Below are 21392 nucleotides of genomic sequence, written 5' to 3' on the forward strand. Positions count from 1 at the left end.
TGAGATAACCATATAATTTTTATACATCTTTTTTTTTTTAAATTTTTGCTAAGTGAGAGGTGGCGGGGGTGGCGGCAGACAGACAGACTCCCATATACACCTGACTGGGATCCACCTGGCATGCCCACAAGGGGTCGATGCTCAGCCTATCTGGGGCATTGCTCTGCTGCAACCAAAACCATTCCAGCACCTGAGGTGGAAGCCATGGAGCCATCCTCAGTGCCCTGGACAACTTTGCTGCAGTGGAGCCTTGACTGTGGGAGGGGAAGAGAGAGACAGAGAGAAAGGAGAGGGGAAAGGGTGGAGAAGGAGATGGGCACTTCTTCTGTTGCCCCAGTCAGGAATCAAACCTGGGACTTCCACATGCTGGGCCAACATTCTACTGCTGAGCCAACCGGCCAGGGCCTTCTCCATCTTCTTTTTATATGGTGTATCATGTCATTGATTTGGGAATTTTAAGCCATTCTTGAATCTCAGGAATAAATCCCAATTTGTTCATGGTGTATGATCTTTTTAATGTATTTGCTGAATTTTTTTTGCTAAAATTTTGTTGAGTATTTCTGCATCTTTGCTCATCGGGGATATTGGCCTATAATTTTCTTTCTTTGTAGTGTTTTTATTTGTTTCAAGAATTAGGATAATGTTGGCCTTGTAAAATAAGCTTGGGGGGGTCTTCCTTTCTTTTGTATTTTTGGAATAGGATAAGGACAAGTATTAGTTCTTTGATTGTTTGGTAAAATTTATGGGTGATTTCATCCAGTATCAGACTTTTGCCTGTTGGAAGTTTTTTTTTTTTTTTTTTTTTTTTTTTTTTTTTTTTTTTTTTTTAGCTCCTTTGATTTGCTTACATGTAATTGGTTTATTTAGGTTTTCTGATTCTGGATGTACCTTTGCAGCTGAGATAGCGCTCTGAATTCTTAACCACCACATGTGGGTGTGGGCCCTGACTTTTTCACATATCTACCCTTCTTACGAGTCCTGGTGTGGCTTCTGTAAATCTTTGGTTATAAAACTTCTGTTCAGCTAGTCTTTAGTTAGTTATCTAGGTTGATTTTTGTATAATTTAGCTATAATTACAGTTTGGTTCTGGGAGGAGTAAGTGTGATTTTCATTGTGTGTTGCCATCTTGCATTCCTGAAATAATATGTTTTTGAAAAATTTTAATTTTTATCTCCATAAATTATATCTTTATATGTTATATCTATGTAGATTCATTATTGTCTGGTTTAATCGTTTCATTGATTCTTTCCTTACTTTCTTTTTTTTTAAATTAAATTTAATGCAGTGACATTGATAAATCAGGGTACATATGTTGAGAGAAAACATCTCCAGATTATTTTGACATTTGATTATGCTGTATACCCCTCACCCAAACTCAAATTGTCTTCTGTCACCTTCTATCTGGTTTTCTTTGTGCCTCTTCCCTCCCCCCAACCCCTCTCTACTTCCATGCCCCACCCCACACCCTCCCACCCCCCGTTACCATCACATTCTTGTCCATGTCTCTGAGTCTCATTTTTATGTCCCATCTCTGTATGGATTCATATAGTTCTTAGTTTTTTCTGATTTACTTATTTCACTCCGTATAATGTTATCAAGGTCCATCCATGCTATTGTAAATGATCCAATGTCATCATTTCTTATAGCTGATGTACCAAAGCTTTTTAATCCACTCATCCTCTGATGGACACTTGGGCTGTTTCCAGACCTTCGCTATTGTGAACAATGCTGCCACAAACATGGGGGTGCATTTCTCCTTTTGGAGCCATTCTATGGTGTTCTTGGGGTATATTCCTAAAAGTGGAATAGCTGGGTCAAAAGGCAGTTTGATTTTAAATTTCTTGAGGAATCTCCATATTGTTTTCCACAGTGGCTGCACCAGTCTGCATTCCCACCAGCAGTGCAGGAGGGTTCCCTTTTCTCCACATCCTCGCGAGCACTTATTCTGTGTTGTTTTGTTGATGAGCGCCATTCTGACTGGTGTGAGGTGATATCTCATTGTGGTTTTAACTTGCATTCCTCTAATAATTAATGATGTTGAGCATTTTTTCATATGCCTATTGGCCATCTGTATGTCTTCTTTGGAGAAGTGACTATTCATTTCTTTTTCCTATTTTTGATTGGATTATTTGTCTTTCTGGTGTTGAGATTTACAAGTTCTTTATAAATTTTGGTTATTAACCCCTTATTAAATGTATTGTCAAATATGTTCTCCCATTGTTAGTTTCTCTTTTTATTCTGTTCTTATTGTCTTTAGCTGTGCAAAAGCTTTTTAGTTTGATATAGTCCCATTTGTTTTTCCTTTTATTTTATGTCCCCATGAAGATAAATCAGCAAATACATTGCTCCAAGTGATGTTGGAGAGCTTACTGCCTATGTTTTCTTCTAAGATGCTTATGGTTTCAGGGCTTACATTTAAGTCTTTTATCCATTTTGAGTTTATTGTTGTGAATGGTGTAAGTTGGTGGTCTAGTTTATTTTTTTGCAGGTAGCTGTCCAATTTTCCCAACAGCATTTATTAAAGAGGCTGTCTTTACTCCATTGTATTTTGTCAAATATCAGTTGTCCATAGAGCTGTGGGTTTATTTCTGGGTTCTCCGTTCTGTTCCACTGATCTATATGCCTGTTCTTTTTTTGTTATGTGCCACATATTCTTTATCTAGTCTTCTATATATTTTTTACAGTGATTAAAGCCTTTAAGCAAACTTTTGGCCAATACGGCAAGAATCCATAGAAGAGTAGTGTCCTTAACATGTTCACCAAGTTCAAGTTGGCCCCAACACTATGACAAATCCCTGAAAAATGCAACCCAACCCCAGTTCAGTCTGTTAGGAGTTGTCACAAGGAGCAGGAGTCCAGGAAAAGTCCACCTCCAGGAAAAGTCCGCATGGCACTGGAATTGTTGTCACAATTCTATACTTTGCAGCTCACGTCCAAGTCCCAATGACAGCTGCTTCTAGCTGGTAATGGTTCAGGTAGACTTGAATAGCCATCTGCAGCATGTGTGGAGATGGAGCTTCTGTTCTCCTCTGCCTGGAGAGATGAGACCAGATTGCTTTTCCCTGGAGCTCTGTGACTGTGGCTTGGTAAAGAGAACCTTGGGGTACACTAAGCTGGGTGGCAAAGGTAGATTCATAATAGAAGTTGGCAAAAGGGGGAAGAGAGCTCTAAATTAGGAGTAGGTCCCAGCCTGAAATATGAGTGGGACATTGAGGTAGGAGGAATAAAGGAAACACTATATATTAAACAAAGCAGCAGAAAATAGGACTATCAACACCCACAACAGAGATCTTCAAGGGAAGAATAAAAAACCTGACTGTTCAGGCAAGACATAGTTAAGTGGCTCTTGTGCAAATGAGATCAGTTTACCTGCTTCTTGGAAGAAATACCCTAGGCTCGTCCACAGTGTCATAGATGGGGCTGACTGCCCTGGGCACCTTCAGCCTTCAGTGGCAAACCCCAGCTTTCTGGGCAAGGTTAGGTCATAGGTGGCTGGAGGAGGGCTGGAAGAGACTGAACCCTTCTTTAGAGGAGCGAGGGGGAAGCTTACCTTCCAGTGTCCCTGTTTCCTCACAGCAGAGGCATGTACATCTGGCAGGCTTTAGCTCAATGACCTTCCTTTCCACTATTGAAGCAGGACCCAGATGCCATCCTATGAGACCCCTTTGGGGCATTGGAACCTTTAAGGGCATATCCTAAAAGCTGGTAGTTCCCCTGATCTTTATTGGGCTTTTTCTGCCTCTAGGTATTTTAAAAGCCATGCTCAGAAGATCTTGCTGAGGGGTTTGAGGATCCCCATCCGCCTATATAAATCTTTTCCATATATCTGGAGCTATTTGGAAAAAGACAAAACAGTGTTATTAGATGGATCTAATAAAGAAGGTAGTAGTTTGCAGGAGAAAAAGATTTGGTGTCTCCTGTTCATCAGCATTCAAAAGAAATTAAAAAATTTTTTTTAAGTAAAAAGCATGATATGGTAGACCCGTAGGAGTTCCAGGATATGACTACCCCCTTTAAATTTTTTTTTAAATTGACCTTAATATATTTGCTGGGTACCCTTTAATAATACCTTAACTTTAAAGATGGTAAGAATGACAAAATACAGTAAATGCTTTTGCTCCATATGCAGGAGCATTTTCAGTTTAACCAGTTTAGGAAATCCAATAATAGAACAATGCATACAGACAATGAGCTATAACATGCTTAGCAGCCTCTCCTGTTCTGACAGAGGTTACTATAAATCCAGAATATGTATCCACTGTAACATGGACATAGGACTGTTTGCCAAATGAAGGTATATGAGTAACATCCATTTGCCAAAGTTGTCCTGGTAGGGGTCCTTGAGGGTTAACTCCAAATGAAGGGGTAGATTGTAGTATAGGACCCCTTGGACAGGATTTCCTAATCTGCTGTGCTGCCTCCCGAGAAAGTTGAAACTGTTTACACAGGGCTGCAGCGTTCTGGTGATGAATAGTATGAGACTGAATTGCTTGATCTGTCATGGTTGCTCCAAATAATTTTATTTTGGGTAGCTTGATCAACAAGGGCATTCCTTGGCCCTGGCCGGTTGGCTCAGTGGTAGAGCATCAGCATGGCATGCAGGATTCCTGGGTTCGATTCCTGGCCAGAGACACAGAGGAAGCACCCATCTGCCTCTCCACCCCTCCCCCTCTCCTTCCTCTCTGTCTCTCTCTTCCCCTCCCACAGCCAAGGCTCCACCAGAGCAAAGCCACCCCGGGCGCTAAGGATGGCCCTGTAGTCTCTGCCTCAGGTGCTAGAATGGCTTTGGTTGCAACAGAGCAACACCCCAGATGGGCAGAGCATCCCCCCCTGGTAGGCATGCGAGTTGAATCCGGGTCGGCGCATGTGGAAATCTGTCTGACTGCCTCCCCATTTCCAACTTTAGAAAAATACAAAAAGAAAAAAAATAAATAAAAAGAAAAAAAAGGGAGGGGCATTCCATTGTGCTAAAGCTCCAGGAAGCAAGAGTGAGCTCGAGTATGTCCTATGAAACATGGAGCTCTATGTTGACATACAAGTCTTTGAAGAAGGGGGAACCGCTGAAATAATTCATCAGCATCTGTCCCTAAGACAGCAGTCTTTAAAGTGGAAACACCATAAGTAAATATTTGCTGTCTGTATATAGATTAAAGGGGGAATATGGCAAATGCTGAAAAGCCATGATAATGGCATATAATTCTAGATTTTGAGCTGATTTTAAGTTGACAGTTTCAGTATAAAGTTGTCCATTGATTTGTAAGAGCACTTTGCCATTTAGTGGAAGTTTCCCAGAGTCATTGTTGTTGATCCTTTGAAAAAAGGAACAACAATAATTTTGAGGCTCAAAACCTATAAGCTGTAAGGGTTGCCTATGCCCCTTGATAATCCAGGGGGCAACAAGATCAAAATATGAAAGTGTATTCCATGGGCTATTAGATGGTTCAATGTGCCCAAGCTGTAGCTGCTCCTGTACCAATTGAGCAGCTGTCCTAAGTTTCTCCTGAGAGACAGGCCATTGGTCTACCCATAGAGGATTATCTGATTTCCAAGTAATTGGGTCTGCACAATGCATTACTGAGGTAGCAGGAGCTACCAAGGCCCCTATGCTAAATTTTGATATCCTAATCCACACCTTCTGATATTGGATGCCACTTCTATGGGGGTGAGAATTCCTCGCTGTACTTTCCCTAGTCCCTTGGTGAGCAAAAATCCCCAAACATCTGAGTACTGACTAAACCATTAGGACTGACAAGCAACACTCCCATATTTTTCAAAACATCTCTACCCACAAATTAACTGGCCATCCAGGGAGCACATAAGGCTTAAAAAAATCAAGAATGACCTTCTTAATATCCCCAATGTAGAAAACTAGAACTATGTTGAGGGGATTTACTCTGCCCTATACCTTTTTTATTCTGTGGCTGCTGCATGAGTGGGCCAGGAAGGAGGCCAATGTAGCTTAGCAATTACAGATACATCAGCTCCAGTATCTAAAAGTCTTTAAATTTATGCTCATGTATTGTTAGTTCCATTTCAGGGTGTTCCTGACCTATTCTTTTTAAATCCAATTGGCAAAATCAGAGGAGCCAAATCACCAATTTGCTTGGGGCCCCTTTTGCAGGATGTGGCCTGAGAAGCAGAATTAGCATCCTTATACTATTCTTCTAGTTGTCTGAATTAGCCAAGAGACACATTCTTTTTTTTTTTTTTTTGATTAATTTTGATGGGGTGACATTAATAAAATTGTCTTCTGTCACCTTCTAACTGGTTTTCTTTGTGTCTCTCCCCTCCCCCAACCCTCTTCCTCTCCTTCCCCCCACCCTGTAACCCCAACACTGTTGTCCATGTCTCTGAGTCTCATTTTTATGTCCCACCTATGTATGGAATCATATAGTTCTTAGTTCTTTCTGATTTACTTATTTCACTCAGTATAATGTTATCAAGGCCCATCCATGTTATTGTAAAAGATCCGATGTCATCATTTCTTATGGCTGAGTAGTATTCCATAGTACATATATATTCCAAAGCTTTTTAATCCACTTGTCCTCTGATGGACACTTGGGCTGTTTCCAGATCTTTGCTATTGTGAACAATGCTGCTATAAACATGGAGGTGCATTTCTTCTTTTCAAACAGTGCTATGGTGTTGTTGGGGTATATTCCTAACAGTGGTATAGCTGGGTCAAAAGGCAGTTCGATTTTTAATTTCTTGAGGAATCTCCATACTGTTTTCCACAGTGGCTGCACCAGTCTGCATTCCCACCAGCAGTGCAGGAGGGTTCCCTTTTCTCCACATCCTCGCGAGCACTTATTCTGTGTTGTTTTGTTGATGAGCGCCATTCTGACTGGTGTGAGGTGATATCTCATTGTGGTTTTAATTTGCATTTCTCTAATCATTAGTGATGTTGAGCATTTTTTTATATGCCTATTTGCCATCTGTGTGTCCGCTTTGGAGAAGTGTCTATTCATTTCTTTTGCCCATTTTTGGATTGGATTGTTTGTCTTCCTGGTATTAAGTTTTACAAGTTCTTTATAAATTTTGGTTATTAACCGCTTATCAGACATATTGTCAAATATATTCTCGCATTGTGTAGTTTGTCTTTTTATTCTGTTCTTATTGTCTTTAGCTGCGCAGAACCTTTTTAGTTTGATAAAGTCCCATTTGTTTATCCTGTTTTTGTTTGTTTTTTTTTGTATTTTTCTGAAGCTGGAAATGGGGAGGCAGTCAGACAGACTCCCGCATGCGCCCAACTGGGATGCACCCGGCACACCCACCAGGGGGCGATGCTCTGCCCATCCGGGGCATTGCTCTGTCATGACCAGAGCCACTCTAGCGCCTGGGGCAGAGGCCAAGGAGCCATCCCCAGTGCCCGGGCCATCTTTTGCTCCAATGGAGCCTTGGCTGCAGGAGGCGAAGAGAGAGACAGAGAGGAAGGAGAGGGGGAGGGGTGGAGAGGCAGATGGACGCCTCCCCTGTGTGCCCTGGCCGGGAATCGAACCCAGGACATCCGCATGCCAGGCCAACACTCTACCACTGATCCAACCAGCCAGGGCCTATCCTGTCTTTTATTTCACTTGCCTGTGGAGACAAATCAGCAAATATATTGCTGCGAGAGATGTTAGAGAGCTTACTGCCTATGTTTTCTTCTAAGATGCTTATGGTTTCACGGCTTATATTTAAGTCTTTTATCCATTTTGAGTTTATTGTTGTTAATGGTGTAAGTTGGTGGTCTAGTTTCATTTTTTTGCAGGTAGCTGTCCAATTTTCCCAACAGCATTTATTAAAGAGGCTGTCTTTACTCCATTGTATTTTGTCAAATATCAGTTGTCCATAGAGCTGTGGGTTTATTTCTGGGTTCTCCGTTCTGTTCCACTGATCTATATGCCTGTTCTTATACCAGTACCAGGCTGTTTTGAGTACAATGGCCTTGTAGTATAAGTTGATATCAGGAAGTGTGATACCTCCCACTTTATTCTTCTTTTTTAAGATTGCTGAGGCTATTTGTGTTCTTTTTTGGTTTCATATAAATTTTTGGAATATGTGATCTATATCTTTGAAGTATGTCATTGGTATTTTAATTGGTATTGCATTGAAGTTATAGATTGCTTTGAGTAATATAGACATTTTAATGATGTTTATTCTTCCTAACCATGAGCACGGTATATGCTTCCACTTGTTTGTATCTTCCTTGATTTCTTTTATCAATGCTTTGTAATTTTTCGAGTACAAGTCTTTAGTCTCCTTGGTTAAATTTACTCCTAGGTACTTTATTTTTTTGGATGTAATAGTGAAGGGGATTGTTTCCTTAATTTCTCTTTCTGACTATTTATTATTGGCATATAAGAATGCCTCTGATTTCTGAGTATTAATTTTATATTCTGCCACTTTGCTGAATTCATTTATCAGGTCCAGTAGTTTTTTGACTGAGACTTTAGGGTTTTCTATATACAATATCATATCATCTGCAAATAATTATAGTTTGACTTCTTCTTTTCCAATTGAATGCCTTTGAAACTAGAAATGAACCACAACAGAAAAGCTCAAAAATTCTCAAACACATGGAATCTAAGTAGCAGGTTTTTAAATAACAAATGGATTAAGAATGAGATCAAAGAAGAAATAAAAAAATTCCTAGAAATGAATGACAATGAGCATACAACAATCAAAATTTATAGGACACAGCAAAAGCAGTACTGAGAGGGAAGTTCATAGCACTATAGGCACACTTTAAGAAACTAAAAAAAGCTCAAATAAACAACTTAACCCTGCATCTAAAAGAGCTAGAAAAAGAGCAGCAAGTAAATCCCAAATGTAGTAGAAGGAAGGAAATAATAAATATCAGAGCGAAACAAATGTCCTAGAGGCTAAAGAAACAATACAGAGGATCAATGAAACTAGGAGCCGGTTCTTTGAAATGGTAAACAAGATTGATGAACCTTTAACTAGTCTCACCAAGAAAAAAAGAGAGAGGACTTACAAAATAAAATTAGAAATGAGAGTGGAGAAATAACAACTGACACAACAGAAATACAAAATATTATAAGAAAATACTATGAAGAACTGTATGCCAACAAACTAGAGAACCTAGAAGAAATGGACAAATTCCTTAAAACATATAATCTTCTAAAAATCAATCTGGAAGAATCAGAAAACCTAAACAGACCAATTACACCAAATGAGATCAAAACAGTTATCAAAAAACTCTCAACAAAGGAAAGTCCTGGGCCTGATGGCTTCACAAGTGAATTCTTCCAAATATTCAAAGAAGAACTAACTTCTATCCTTCTCAAGCTATTTCAAAAAATTCAAGAGGAAAGAAGACTTCCAAGCTCCTTTTATGATGCAAGCATAATTCTGATTCCAAAACCAGGCAAAGACAACACAAATATAGGCCAGTATCCCTGATGAATATAGATGCTAAAATCCTCAACAAAATATTAGCAAATCGGATCCAACAATATATGAAAAAAATCATACACCATGATCAAGTGGGATTTATTCTGGGAAGGCAAGGCTGGTACAATATTCACAAATCAATCAATGTGATTCATCACATAAACAAAAGGAAGGAGAAAAACCACATGATAATTTCAATAATGCAGAAAAAGCATTTGATAAAATCCAGCACCCATTCATGATCAAAACTCTCAGCAAAGTGGGAATACAGGGAACATACCTCAACATGATAAAAGCCATCTATGACAAACCCATAGCCAACATCATACTCAATGGCAAAAATTAAAAGCAATCCCCTTAAGATCAGGAACAAGGCATGGGTGCCCCCTTTTACCACTCTTATTCAACATAGTTCTGGAAGTCCTAGCTATAGCAATCAGACAACAAGAAGAAATAAAAGGTATTCTTTCCTTACTTTCTTTACTCTAAAACACAATTTTCTCAAATTCTATAAGTTCTTTAACTTTCTTCATATTTTTTATTTATCATTTCACCTCTTGTAGCTTGACATGGTAGGTTGGAGCCAGGATTAGGTTAGTTGCATTTTTAATTTACTACTTAGATATCTTTGTTGTTGTACTTTATTTCTGATGATCTTAGAGAAACACAGACTTATCAGTGTTTTATTAATAGATGGGATATACAATCTAAACCATTTTAGATATGCTCTTATTAACACATCTGTTTTACTTCTTCATGGTTTATGTAGTTATTAGGAAATAACATTTTATTTTCCATCTGTTTTCATTCTAGAGCAAAAACACTGAGTATAAACATTATGGAAGAAATAGAATTTAAAGTGAAGATGGAAATGAATGGAGTAAGTTTAATTTTTTTCTTTGCACAATTATTAACTTTTTTTGTGATTCAGGTAGTTTTAAGATACCATTAGAAGCAGATAACTTATGATATTTAAAAACATTATAATTTCACTTTTAATTAGTTTGAACTTTAAATTGTATACATGTGACCCCATATATATAGCAGTCAATAGGCAACTAATCAATAGTACAGCTACAACACAAAACTTGTATTAGCATTCAGATAAGACAATAACATTGCTCATAGAACTACAGTCCATAGTGGAATCATAGCCAAGAGCAATTCAGTATTTGGAAACCTCTTTTTCATTGCTAAATTCCATAAAACACTCATATTAAACTAATAAGATATTACAAATTAAATGATGAATGCAGTAAGATAGGGAATAAAACAAACTCAAATTATGGTATTTATTTTTTAATATACACAATGATACTGTATTATTAGCACATGTTAATTAATTTTAATGATATAAACGCCAATAGAATCAGTTTCTTGCACAGTACATACCTTTTTAATAAAATAATTTATTTGTCTTATCCTGCTCATGATTAGTAAATCAAATTTGTTTTTCTTTTAAGTTTTTATTCTGAGAGATGGCCTGAACAAATTTAAAGTGAGAAATAAAATATTGTCTTGGATTTTTTTTTGTCAATTGGCCTCACTTTGAACCTGTTTTATAAATGTTTGGCTAACCTTTTTTATTTTTTTCTTTCTTGTTTTATTTTTTTTTACTTAGTCTAGTACCAAATGATTATCCTCAGAATAGAGAGAAATGTCTTTCTATGAGCAGGAGGACCAATGTCAGGATATTTCTGTAGACTGAAAGTAAGAAGGAGCACCAGGAGTTCTTCTGGGATACCCAGGGGAATGACTTATTTTTAATAACTATAGAAAGATATACCTACTTCACAGAAATCTATTTTGGTTCAGAGCCTTTAAGAGTATACCAGCGCTAAGTGTTCCACCAGTTGCCACCTTTCTTTTCTGTTTTATCTATCTATTCTTTTTCTTTATATTTTTTTGTGGGAACGTAGTACTTGTGCAAGTCCCAGACTGACTTTTGGGCCCCTCAAGTTCTCTATGTATCTATCCCACACATATAGCTGTATACATTATTTCTGAAATTTTTAGCTTTGAAACAGAATTGGACTTTGTTTTTCAGCTTAGAGATTATTGGTTACTAAATTCTACTGAATCCTTACCTCCTCTTGCCAAACACATAGGAAATGAATAAAGAGATTTGTAAGAAGATGAAATTGCATAAAATTTCTCCATGTCTTTAAACTTTGATTTGTTACAGTCCAGTCATACATCTGAGTAATAACTATCGCTTGAAAATCTTAAATTTATTAGAACATTACACCTCAGTAGTTATTTCATGTTTGTATTAAATATAAGAAGGAACAAATCTAAGAGAGCATGATTTAAATATGAACTGTTGGGTGGAATTTTAAGATAACCTAAATTTAGGTTGTTGGTAGTCTACCATTCCTTTCTTCCATTTATGAGTTTTTCTATGCCTTTTTCATAGGAAACACTAATTATTAATTTGGAAGACCTCTTTCTACTCAGTGAATTCAACCTCATTGAGAATTTATTTTCTGGCACAATTTGAATCTTTATTCTTTGACAAATATCTATCTTTTAAAAAATGTTAACTTGAAATAATATATTGGCACAATCATGTGGTGTGATTAGTGGGTGAATATAAAATGTAGAATTTTGTAATAACTCAGTATGACAGGTCCAAGAATTGTTTTAGTTTTGGTTTGCAAGAGATTACTCTTGATAAAATGGTTTGGTAACAATACTTTTGGTTTCCTTGAGTTATTTGTAACAAATCTCTTCACTTCTTAGAGTATAATCAGTTGTATAGATATGAAACCTTAATGAGCAAATCTGGTTTAAATATTTACCTAATTTTAAAAATACTGAAAAAGGTTGAATATATTGTCCAAATTCACGTACCTAATATTTTATTTTTTATCTTTCTTTCTCTAACTGGATGCTTCACTATTCTCTGTGTCTTTTATATTAAATACTTAAGCTTGAAAGAATAATGCTTTATTTAGCTGGTAAGGAGTTATAATTTCATATAAGATACTATCCTGTCAATTTCGAAGTCTGACCCCTGCCCCAAAGGTCATGGAAAAGGCAATTTAGTTGCATACCATCTAGTGTTGCCAGGAAGACCTGGGCAAATGGTCAAAGTATATAGATACTTTTCATAGTGAAACTTTTTCTTCTCTTTTTCTGCATGCCTTACATTTTAGCAATCCAGATCTAGGCCTCCAAAAGTGCAATTAGATATCTGGTACAACTTCTAGATTTATTTTTCTCAATTAAAACTACCAGTGACTTTTAAGTAATATGCCAGCCAAAGGAAAGGTATATCATTATAACCTAAATGACTGAGAGTTTGAAACTTTAGGATGTATTTTTGTTTTTTAAAATACTTATTTTAGGTAAATTATTTTTTGAATTTAGATTGAGTGGAAGAGATACTTTTGGAAGGATAAACTTTTTTTCTTATTCCTTGGATATTCTAGGCTGTTGTATCCATAAAACCCAGTGGTTTTCTGAAAAACTTCAGACTCATCTCATGGTTATTAATCCTTTTTTTGTGATGAGAAAGTACTTATTTTCCTTAAGAAACATGATAGTGTGTTAAATTTTTCAAATCAATTTTAATAATGAAAATGCTAAGAGATTGCTTTTAAGATTGAGTGACATTAGGAATTGTAAGACTGAGATTTATTGTATAGAGTTATTTATTTTCTATTCAGGACTCTGAAGCTAAATCCTTTTCTCCTCCAAAAGGAAACCCTGCAGCAGATAAAAATTATCTCAATAAACAACCCACTTATTTTTCTGAATGCAAAGAAGTTTCATACTGATCTTATGAATATAATCCAAAAAGAAACTTCCAGCAACCAGCCACTTGATGATACTAACAAGGTAGGATCAACTGTCTTATGATTACAATGTCATGATACAGGGAATTTTATCTCATGATACAGAAAAAAATATCACATAAATATTTACATTAATAAGTGTTCCCTCATCAAAACCTTGTATTATATTATGCTTTTTATCTGATTCTTACAGTTAGCTCTTAGGTAATTACTCTCACTTGTTTATTTGTTTGTTTGTTTGTTTATTTATTCAGCATATATCTAATGGACATGTATACTAGTTACTATATTCTTGAGAAGAATAAATAAGACAAATTACTTAAATTAAAAGACCATTTTACCAAGAGAAAGAAGAGTTAGCTCTGACAGAATATATGGTAAAAGGCTGAGAAAAGCATAAACTTTTGCCATCATTGTTACATTATTATAAAATATAATCATTCTTTATCTCCATTAGTTACCTCAATTAAAAGAGATAATGAATCAAATATGCATCATGATGATTTGGGCAAATGAGCTATTTGTAATTATTCAAATTCTTAAGTCCTCTGCAGTGTTAAGAGCATGGACTACAAAATAATCAATAGTTCAAATGCTATAGAAATGTTCACCTGAAACCTACGTACCTTTATTGATCAATGTCACCCTGTTAAATTTAATTTTTAAAATAATTTTAAAAATTAAAAAGTAAAAGAACATGGGCTTTGGAGCTAAGTTGCCTGGGTTAGTTGTGGAACCTTAACCAAATTATTGAATCTTTTATACTCCAGTTGCCTCATTGGTAATCAAAATGAGGTAATGACTTAATGTATGCAAAGTAATTATAATAATGCTGAGCCTAGTCAATAATATAAATTCCTAGCTAGTATTAATTTTATTTAGTGCAGCTAGTGCTCTTTCCATGAAGCTTTTTTTTTTTTAACTACTTTAGACCACAAAGACCTCTTCTTTTCTCTTGTGTCCTTGAGTATGTACTATCTCCCAGTCACTCAAGTACATAGCAGACCTTGGTTTTCCCATTTTTAGTATCTCAAAGGACTCTCCACTACCATATTTCTGTTTCTTGCAGGTTCATGCTTCTGCCTGGACCTTATATGAATTCATGCCAACGAGGCAAGATCAGATATGAAATTTTCTGGGCAAAGCCAAAATAAAACTGTGATGTTTCTTGATCAATCATTATTAAGAATTTTAAGATGATGACCACAGAACATTAAATTAAATGGGAGACCCTTCCAAACATGATGCTTTGCAGAACTACATGGGTCTCAAGCCCATGAAGATGGGCCCGCCTGTATCATTCTAGATCTGTCTTTACCCCTTACTGTGCTCTTGAGGATATCTCTTTCATTATAATTTTAAGAACAACCATCTATAATTATGGGTTGAGAATGAATTGTTCTCATGTCCAAGGGGCAGACACATTCTTACTTGTTTAAGTTGGATACTAGGTCTGTTTCTTTCACAAAGCCAGGCTATACCTTTTGGCAATGCTAAACTGTGTTATGGGAGCAGTAGGTTCTTGTTGCAGTTCTTAAGCTCACAACCACCATACATAACGATATTGTGGAAAAATTTGTCTAGAGCAGTGTTTCCCAACCTTTTTTGTGCCATGCCCCACCTTAACCTTTCTAAAAATTTTATGTCTCCCCCTATGTAACATACATAATTTTTAACATTAAAAAATTGATTTGTTCACTTAATAAACGTAAATGATAGGTTCTAGGAAGAAATCACTATGAAATTGTTAACAAAACACAGTAAGTAAAATTTCAAAACATATAATGAAAAACAGAAATTTAAATTCCAAATAATTTTAATACAGATTTTTCTATATTAATTTATTATTTTAATTTAGTGTGATCCTTGCGCTTGATGCTTGCTGCACAGAGATTTTATATTAGGTTCCAATTTGGTTAGCTTTAGTCTCAAGTCTCCATGTTGTGTTATATCCAGCCGATTTCTTTTTTTTTTTTACCAGTAAATCATTTACAGCACTAAATCCACATTCAGCTAAAAATGAAGATGGAAACGGTAGCAATAGTTTTCTTGCACATTTGGTTGAATTTGGGTATTTGATTTCTGTTTCCTCACAAAGCCATGCCATTGCTCCTTTGATATTAAATAAAGCTTTAACTGACTCATCATTTTGCAATTCTGCGAGTTCTTCTTGATACTGCATATTTGATATATCAGACAAATCCACTAACATTGGCTGCATCATCCATGTTGGGAAATCAATTTGTTTTAAATCAGAAAATCTTTCTTTTAAATCAGCCGATAGAATATCCAAATGATTGACAATAACAAGTAAAGCGGTATCAGTTACTTCACATTTTTGGAGCCAATGAAACTGTTTAAAGTTTTTGTTGTTAATATGTTTCTGACATAACTCAATATTGGTAATGAAACCAAATATCTTTGCTTTTGCATTGACAAGAGTTTTATTTGCTCCTTGAAGTTGCTTATTTAATATATTTAGTTTTTCAAAGATATCGGCTAAATAACTCACAAATGCTTTACCATCTATTGTTAACAGATAATTCATTTCAGGTTTGTCGCTTAAAAAATCACTAAGAGTATCAAACAGTTCCATAAATCTTTTCAAACAGTTTCCTTTAGATAGCCATCTTACTTCAGTATGAAGTAAAAGTCTCACATGGTCTTCATTTTGTTCTTCACAAAATAGCTTGAAAAGACGCTCACATTTGGCACTAGCTTTAATAGCATTAGCACACTTTATTACTGTATGTAATACTTTATTCAGAACAGGCGAGATGTTTTTAGCTACCAAGTTTTCCCTATGAATAACACAATGCACAAGAATCATTTCTGGATTCGCATCTTTCATCAATTTTAAGCAGCCGTTTTTCTTGCCCATCATATTGGGAGCACCATCTGAAGCACAAGATGTTATATTTTTTATTGGTATATCATTGACATCTAAGTAGTTTTTTAGCTTATTATACATATCTTTGGAGGCAATGGTGCTTTCTAATCTTTTACAGAACAACATTTCTTCAGCAAAATGTCCTTTATCAATATATCTTACGTAAGTTATCAACACTGCCTCACTGTCTCTCAAAGTTGATTCATCCATTTGCAAGGAGAATTTTCTTGTTTTCAGCTTTTCAATAAATGGTTTTTCAATATCCTCACTCATTTCGTCTATTCTTCTGCTAACAGAATTGTTACTGAGTGGCATAGCTTTTACATCTTTGTCATCTTTTTCAAGAACCGTTTTAAGAAATGCTGATATTGACGGTTTTATTAAATTCTCTCCTATAGTGTGATTTTCTCCAGTTTTAGCGATGAATAAAGAAATTTGATAACTAGCCTCAAGAACATGATTATTAATTGAAGTATGAGCAGTAAATAGAGACGTTAATGTTGTTCTTTTTTCAAAAATTTTCTTTAAAGTTTTAAAGTAACTCAAATCTGAATTAATATGAGCACTATGTTTCGCCTTCAAATGCACCTCAAGACGACCTCGTTTCATTGATTCGTTGGTCAAGCATTGCTGACATAAAAGACAAAAAGGAATCCACTCATCGTGAACAGTGGGTATGAACCCAAATTTTAAATATTTCTCCGAATATTGACGAGTTTTTTTCTTGCTTGCACCACTCATTTTACTATGGGCTATAATAAAAATAAGATCAATTAAAAACTAATATTAAAATATGTGTTAAAATATATTCAATGTGACATAGAATAAATGTATACTAAAAATTCATATTTATTTAAATGTATATAACACATTTACTGCACTACCACCGCAAATCAAAAGGTATCTATATTTTTTCCACTTGACAAAATTTTCTGGAAAGTTATGCTTCTAAAATTAAAATTGGCCCTGGTTGGTTTGCTCAGCAGTAGAGCGTCGGCCTGGCATGCGGGGAATCCGGGTTCGATTCCCGGCCAGGGCACATAGGAGAAGCGCCTATTTGCTTCTCCACCCCCCCCCTCCTTCCTCTCTGTCTCTCTCTTCCCCTCCCGCAGCCGAGGCTCCATTGGAGCAAAGATGGCCCGGGCGCTGGGGATGGCTCCTTGGCCTCTGCCCCAGGCATTGGAGTGGCTCTGGTCGCGGCAGAGTGACCCCCCGGAGGGGCAGAGCATCGCCCCCTGGTGGGCAGAGTGTCACCCCTGGTGGGCATGCCAGGTGGATCCCGGTCGGGCGCATGCAGGAGTCTGTCTGACTGTCTCTCCCCATTTCCAGCTTCAGAAAAATACAAAATAAATAAATAAATAAATAAAAAATAAAATTTAAATTGTCGTGCATGCACTATTATAGCCCCAATAATATTTATAAAATATTATTGCTTTCTAGCCCCGATGCAAGAAGTACTTAATAAAGAGTTTAATATTGATAAAAATAAAATCAAATACTTACCAATTATATCTATACAATATATATGTATATTTATTAAATCAACAAGCTTTTACAACAGTTTTGACTGACACTTATTTCAAATTAACACCAACTGAATGATGTGAAACACTACAGAAGTTGCGATGGGCCAATTAGGTGAAAATAACTGCGTTGTTTAGCGAGTTTTTAAAACGTCCGGGATTCCCCGCGGCAGATGGCAGGCTCCGAGGTGAACCCAGGACGAAGTTTACTTGACGACGCCAATCACCCAGTTGATATTTTGGTCTCGTCAAATGAAATTATACTTAATTATTTACCGCAATTATTTAAGAATTGCATTTTTTGTTAAATTTGGCACCGATGTCTAGCATTGCATTTAAATGGCCCGGGGCGAAAGAGTTAAAGTCATGTCGAGTCCATTTTCAAATTGCCCCCCTTAACTATCGAATTGCCCCCCTGTGGGGCGTGGGCCCCACGTTGGGAAACACCGGTCTAGAGGTTTTTTTGTTTGTTTTTTGACAGAGACAGAGAGAGAGAGTCAGAGAGAGGGACAGACAGACAGGAAAGGAGAAAGATGAGAAACATCAATTGTGGCATCTTAGTTGTTCATTGATTGCTTGTTCGTTGATTACTTTCTCATTTGTACCTTGACTAGGGGGCCACAGCAGAGTGAGTGACCGCTTGCTCAAGCCACTGACCTTGTGTCAATCCAGCAACCAAGGGGTCATGTCTGTAATCCCACACTCAAGTCATTGACCATGTGCTCTAGCTGGTGAGCTTGTACTCAAGCCAGATGATCCCATGCTCAAGTCGGTCACCTTGGAGTTTTTTGGTTTTTTTTTTGTATTTTTCTGAAGCTGGAAACGGGGAGAGACAGTCAGACAGACTCCCGCATGCGCCCGACCGGGATCCACCCGGCACGCCCACCAGGGGCGACGCTCTGCCCACCAGGGGGCGATGCTCTGCCCCTCTGGGGCGTCGCTCTGCCGCGACCAGAGCCACTCGAGCGCCTGGGGTAGAGGCCAAGGAGCCATCCCCAGGGCCCGGGCCATCTTTTGCTCCAATGGAGCCTTGGCTGCGGGAGGGGAAGAGAGAGACAGAGAGGAAGGAGGGGGTGGGGGTGGAGAAGCAAATGGGCGCTTCTCCTATGTGCCCTGGCCGGGAATCGAACCCGGGTCCCCCGCACGCCAGGCCGATGCTCTACTGCTGAGCCAACCGGCCAGGGCCGACCTTGGAGTTTTGAACCTGGGTCATCTGTGTCCCAGTTTGATGCTCTATCCACTTCACCACTGCCTGGTCAGGCTAGAGTTTTAAATAACTTAATTAACCCAGAAGAAGTTTGTGGTCTCATTTTACCAAAATGTAAATTGACTTTTTGAAATGATGTACTGCTTTGTGGACTTTATCATATCTAGCAGAGTACCTGACATAAAATTTTTATAACTGATTCTTTACTAAAACTTGATAATGTTTTTCTTAGAATATATTCCTATAAGACTAAAGCTGCTCCAACTTGTTTCCAGAAATTGAAAATTGGCATGCATGGTTTATCTTGTAGAATGTCTACTCACAAATAAACCTCATTAACACAGCCATCTGTGAGGAAGTTTCATATATATGATTTAACTTATTTTGAACTTCAGAAATTTGAGCCTAATAATCAGAGTTCATTGAATCTAAGTTATTGGTAGGTAATGATATACAAAAGGATTCTTAAACTCAAACTTTATGATAGAGAGAAATATTTGTTGAAACTGATTGTCACTATAATAAGAATAATGCAAATATTGTATGTATCTGAATACTGTGAATTTTAAAGAATACATCATGGATTCAGATTTCAATTTGGAAGCCTTGCTGTCAGGGGAACCCTGGATAAAACCTTTATTCAGAATGGTTAAATGGATGCTATACACAGTATAGATGCTCTTTGGGGCATTTCATATTATTCTTGTTATACACTGTGTAGGATGTCTGCTCATTTTAAGGCTTATGAACTTATATACAAGTTGTTTTAGATTAAATGAGTCTGCATCAGTGAATCTCCTTTTGATTTTACAAAATAGTCTACATTTCAGCCTTAAACTAAAGTGCTCTTCCTGGACCTTGATTTTCTCTTTGGTAGCTTCATTTTTAACAGATTGTGATGATGAAAGTACATTCAAAACAACCCGGAACAGGAAGAATCATATCCTAGAAAACACAGCTGGAAAAGGATACCTGTTCTGTTATACTGTGGTGATACAGTTTCTGAATATTTTCAGTTAAGTTTCTCCCTGAATGCAGAAGGTTAGGAGGATCTCAGGCTGCTAGTGTTTGGAAGATTCATCCTCATTATTGAAGAGGTGGCAGATACTAATAATAGTAATCACCATTTTGTGGCTTTACTTTGCAAAAAAATAAAATTTCAATATGTTGTTATTTAAAATTTTATTCTGATCAGACAGTGTATTTTTTAAAGCATATTTTATCTTTTGGACATGTTTGATTTACAAAAAAATTCAGAAATTAATATAGAGATCTCCAATATATACTACACCAAACACAGTTCTTTTATTAACATCTTTCCTTAGTGTACTATATTTGTTATATTCAATGAACCAATATGGATACCTTATTATTGATTAAAGTGCATGCTTTAATCAGATTTCTTAGTTTTACTTAATGTCTTTTTTCTATTCTAAGAATTCATCCAGAATATCACATTACATTTAGTTGTCCTGTCATCATAGTTTCTTCTGTTTCCTCTTGGCTGTGACAGATCCTCAGACTTTTTTTTTATTGATGACTTTGACAGTTTTGAATAATACTGGTCAAGTATTTGGTAGAGCAGAAACTTTTTTTTAGATCTGTGAAGCATTTATTTATTTATTTTATTTAAATTTTATTTAAAAAATTAAATTTAAAGGGGTGACATTGATCATTAAGAGTATATAGGTTTCTGGTAAACATTTCTATAGCATTTGAACTGTTGATTATATTGTGTACCCATCAACCAAAGTCAAATAATTTCCCATCACCACATATTTGTCCCTCTTTGCTCCCTTCTCCACACCCCCTCCTTCAAAATCACCCCCTGGAGGTGATTCACTTCACTTTTATCTTTGTCCATGACTCTCAGTTTTATATCCCACCAATGTGTAAAATCATATAGTTCTAGCTTTTTTTTTTTTTTTGTATTTTTCCGAAGCTGGAAACGGGGAGAGACAGACAGACTCCCGCATGTGCCCGACTGGGATCCACCCGGCACGCCCACTAGGGGGCGACGCTCTGCCCACCAGGGGGCGATGCTCTGCCCCTCCAGGGGGTCGCTCTGTTGCAACCAGAGCCACTCTAGCGCCTGGGGCAGAGACCAAGAAGCCATCCCCAGCGCCTGGGCCATCTTTGCTCCAATGGAGCCTCGGCTGCGGCTGCGGGAGGGGAAGAGAGAGACAGAGAGGAAGGAGAGGGGGAGGGGTGGAGAAGCAGATGGGCGCTTCTCCTGTGTGCCCTGGCTGGGAATCGAACCCCGGACTTCTGCACGCCAAGCTGACACTCTACCACTGAGCCAACCGGCCAGGGCTAGTTCTAGCTTTTTTAAATTTACTTATTTCACTCAGTATAATGTTCTCAACTATGCTTTTGTAAATGGCAATAGGTCATCATTTCTTCTATTTGAGTAGTATTCCATTGTATGTATGTACCAAATCTTCTTTATTTAATCCTCTATCAAGGGAGATATTGGTTGTTTCCATGTTTTGGCCACAGTGAAAAAAGCTGCAATGAACATGAATGTTTATGTGTTTTTATGTACCAATGTTTTTGAGTTTGGGGGCTAGATACCC

The 21392-nt window shown here is 37.1% G+C and overlaps 1 protein-coding gene across 1 annotated transcript in view; it reads left to right on the top strand.

The window, feature by feature from the left end:
• The window catches only part of SLC26A7 (solute carrier family 26 member 7), a 228662-nt gene that overhangs the window by 143367 nt on the left and 63903 nt on the right, over window positions 1-21392 (top strand). Inside the window, exons 12-13 of the mRNA XM_066372472.1 lie at window positions 10210-10276; window positions 13102-13239. Coding sequence (XP_066228569.1) covers window positions 10210-10276; window positions 13102-13239 — 205 coding nt within the window. The remainder of the gene's footprint in view (window positions 1-10209; window positions 10277-13101; window positions 13240-21392) is intronic.

This window comes from Saccopteryx leptura, chromosome 3 (assembly GCF_036850995.1).
Source record: "Saccopteryx leptura isolate mSacLep1 chromosome 3, mSacLep1_pri_phased_curated, whole genome shotgun sequence".
Classification (NCBI taxonomy): Eukaryota; Metazoa; Chordata; class Mammalia; order Chiroptera; family Emballonuridae; genus Saccopteryx; species Saccopteryx leptura.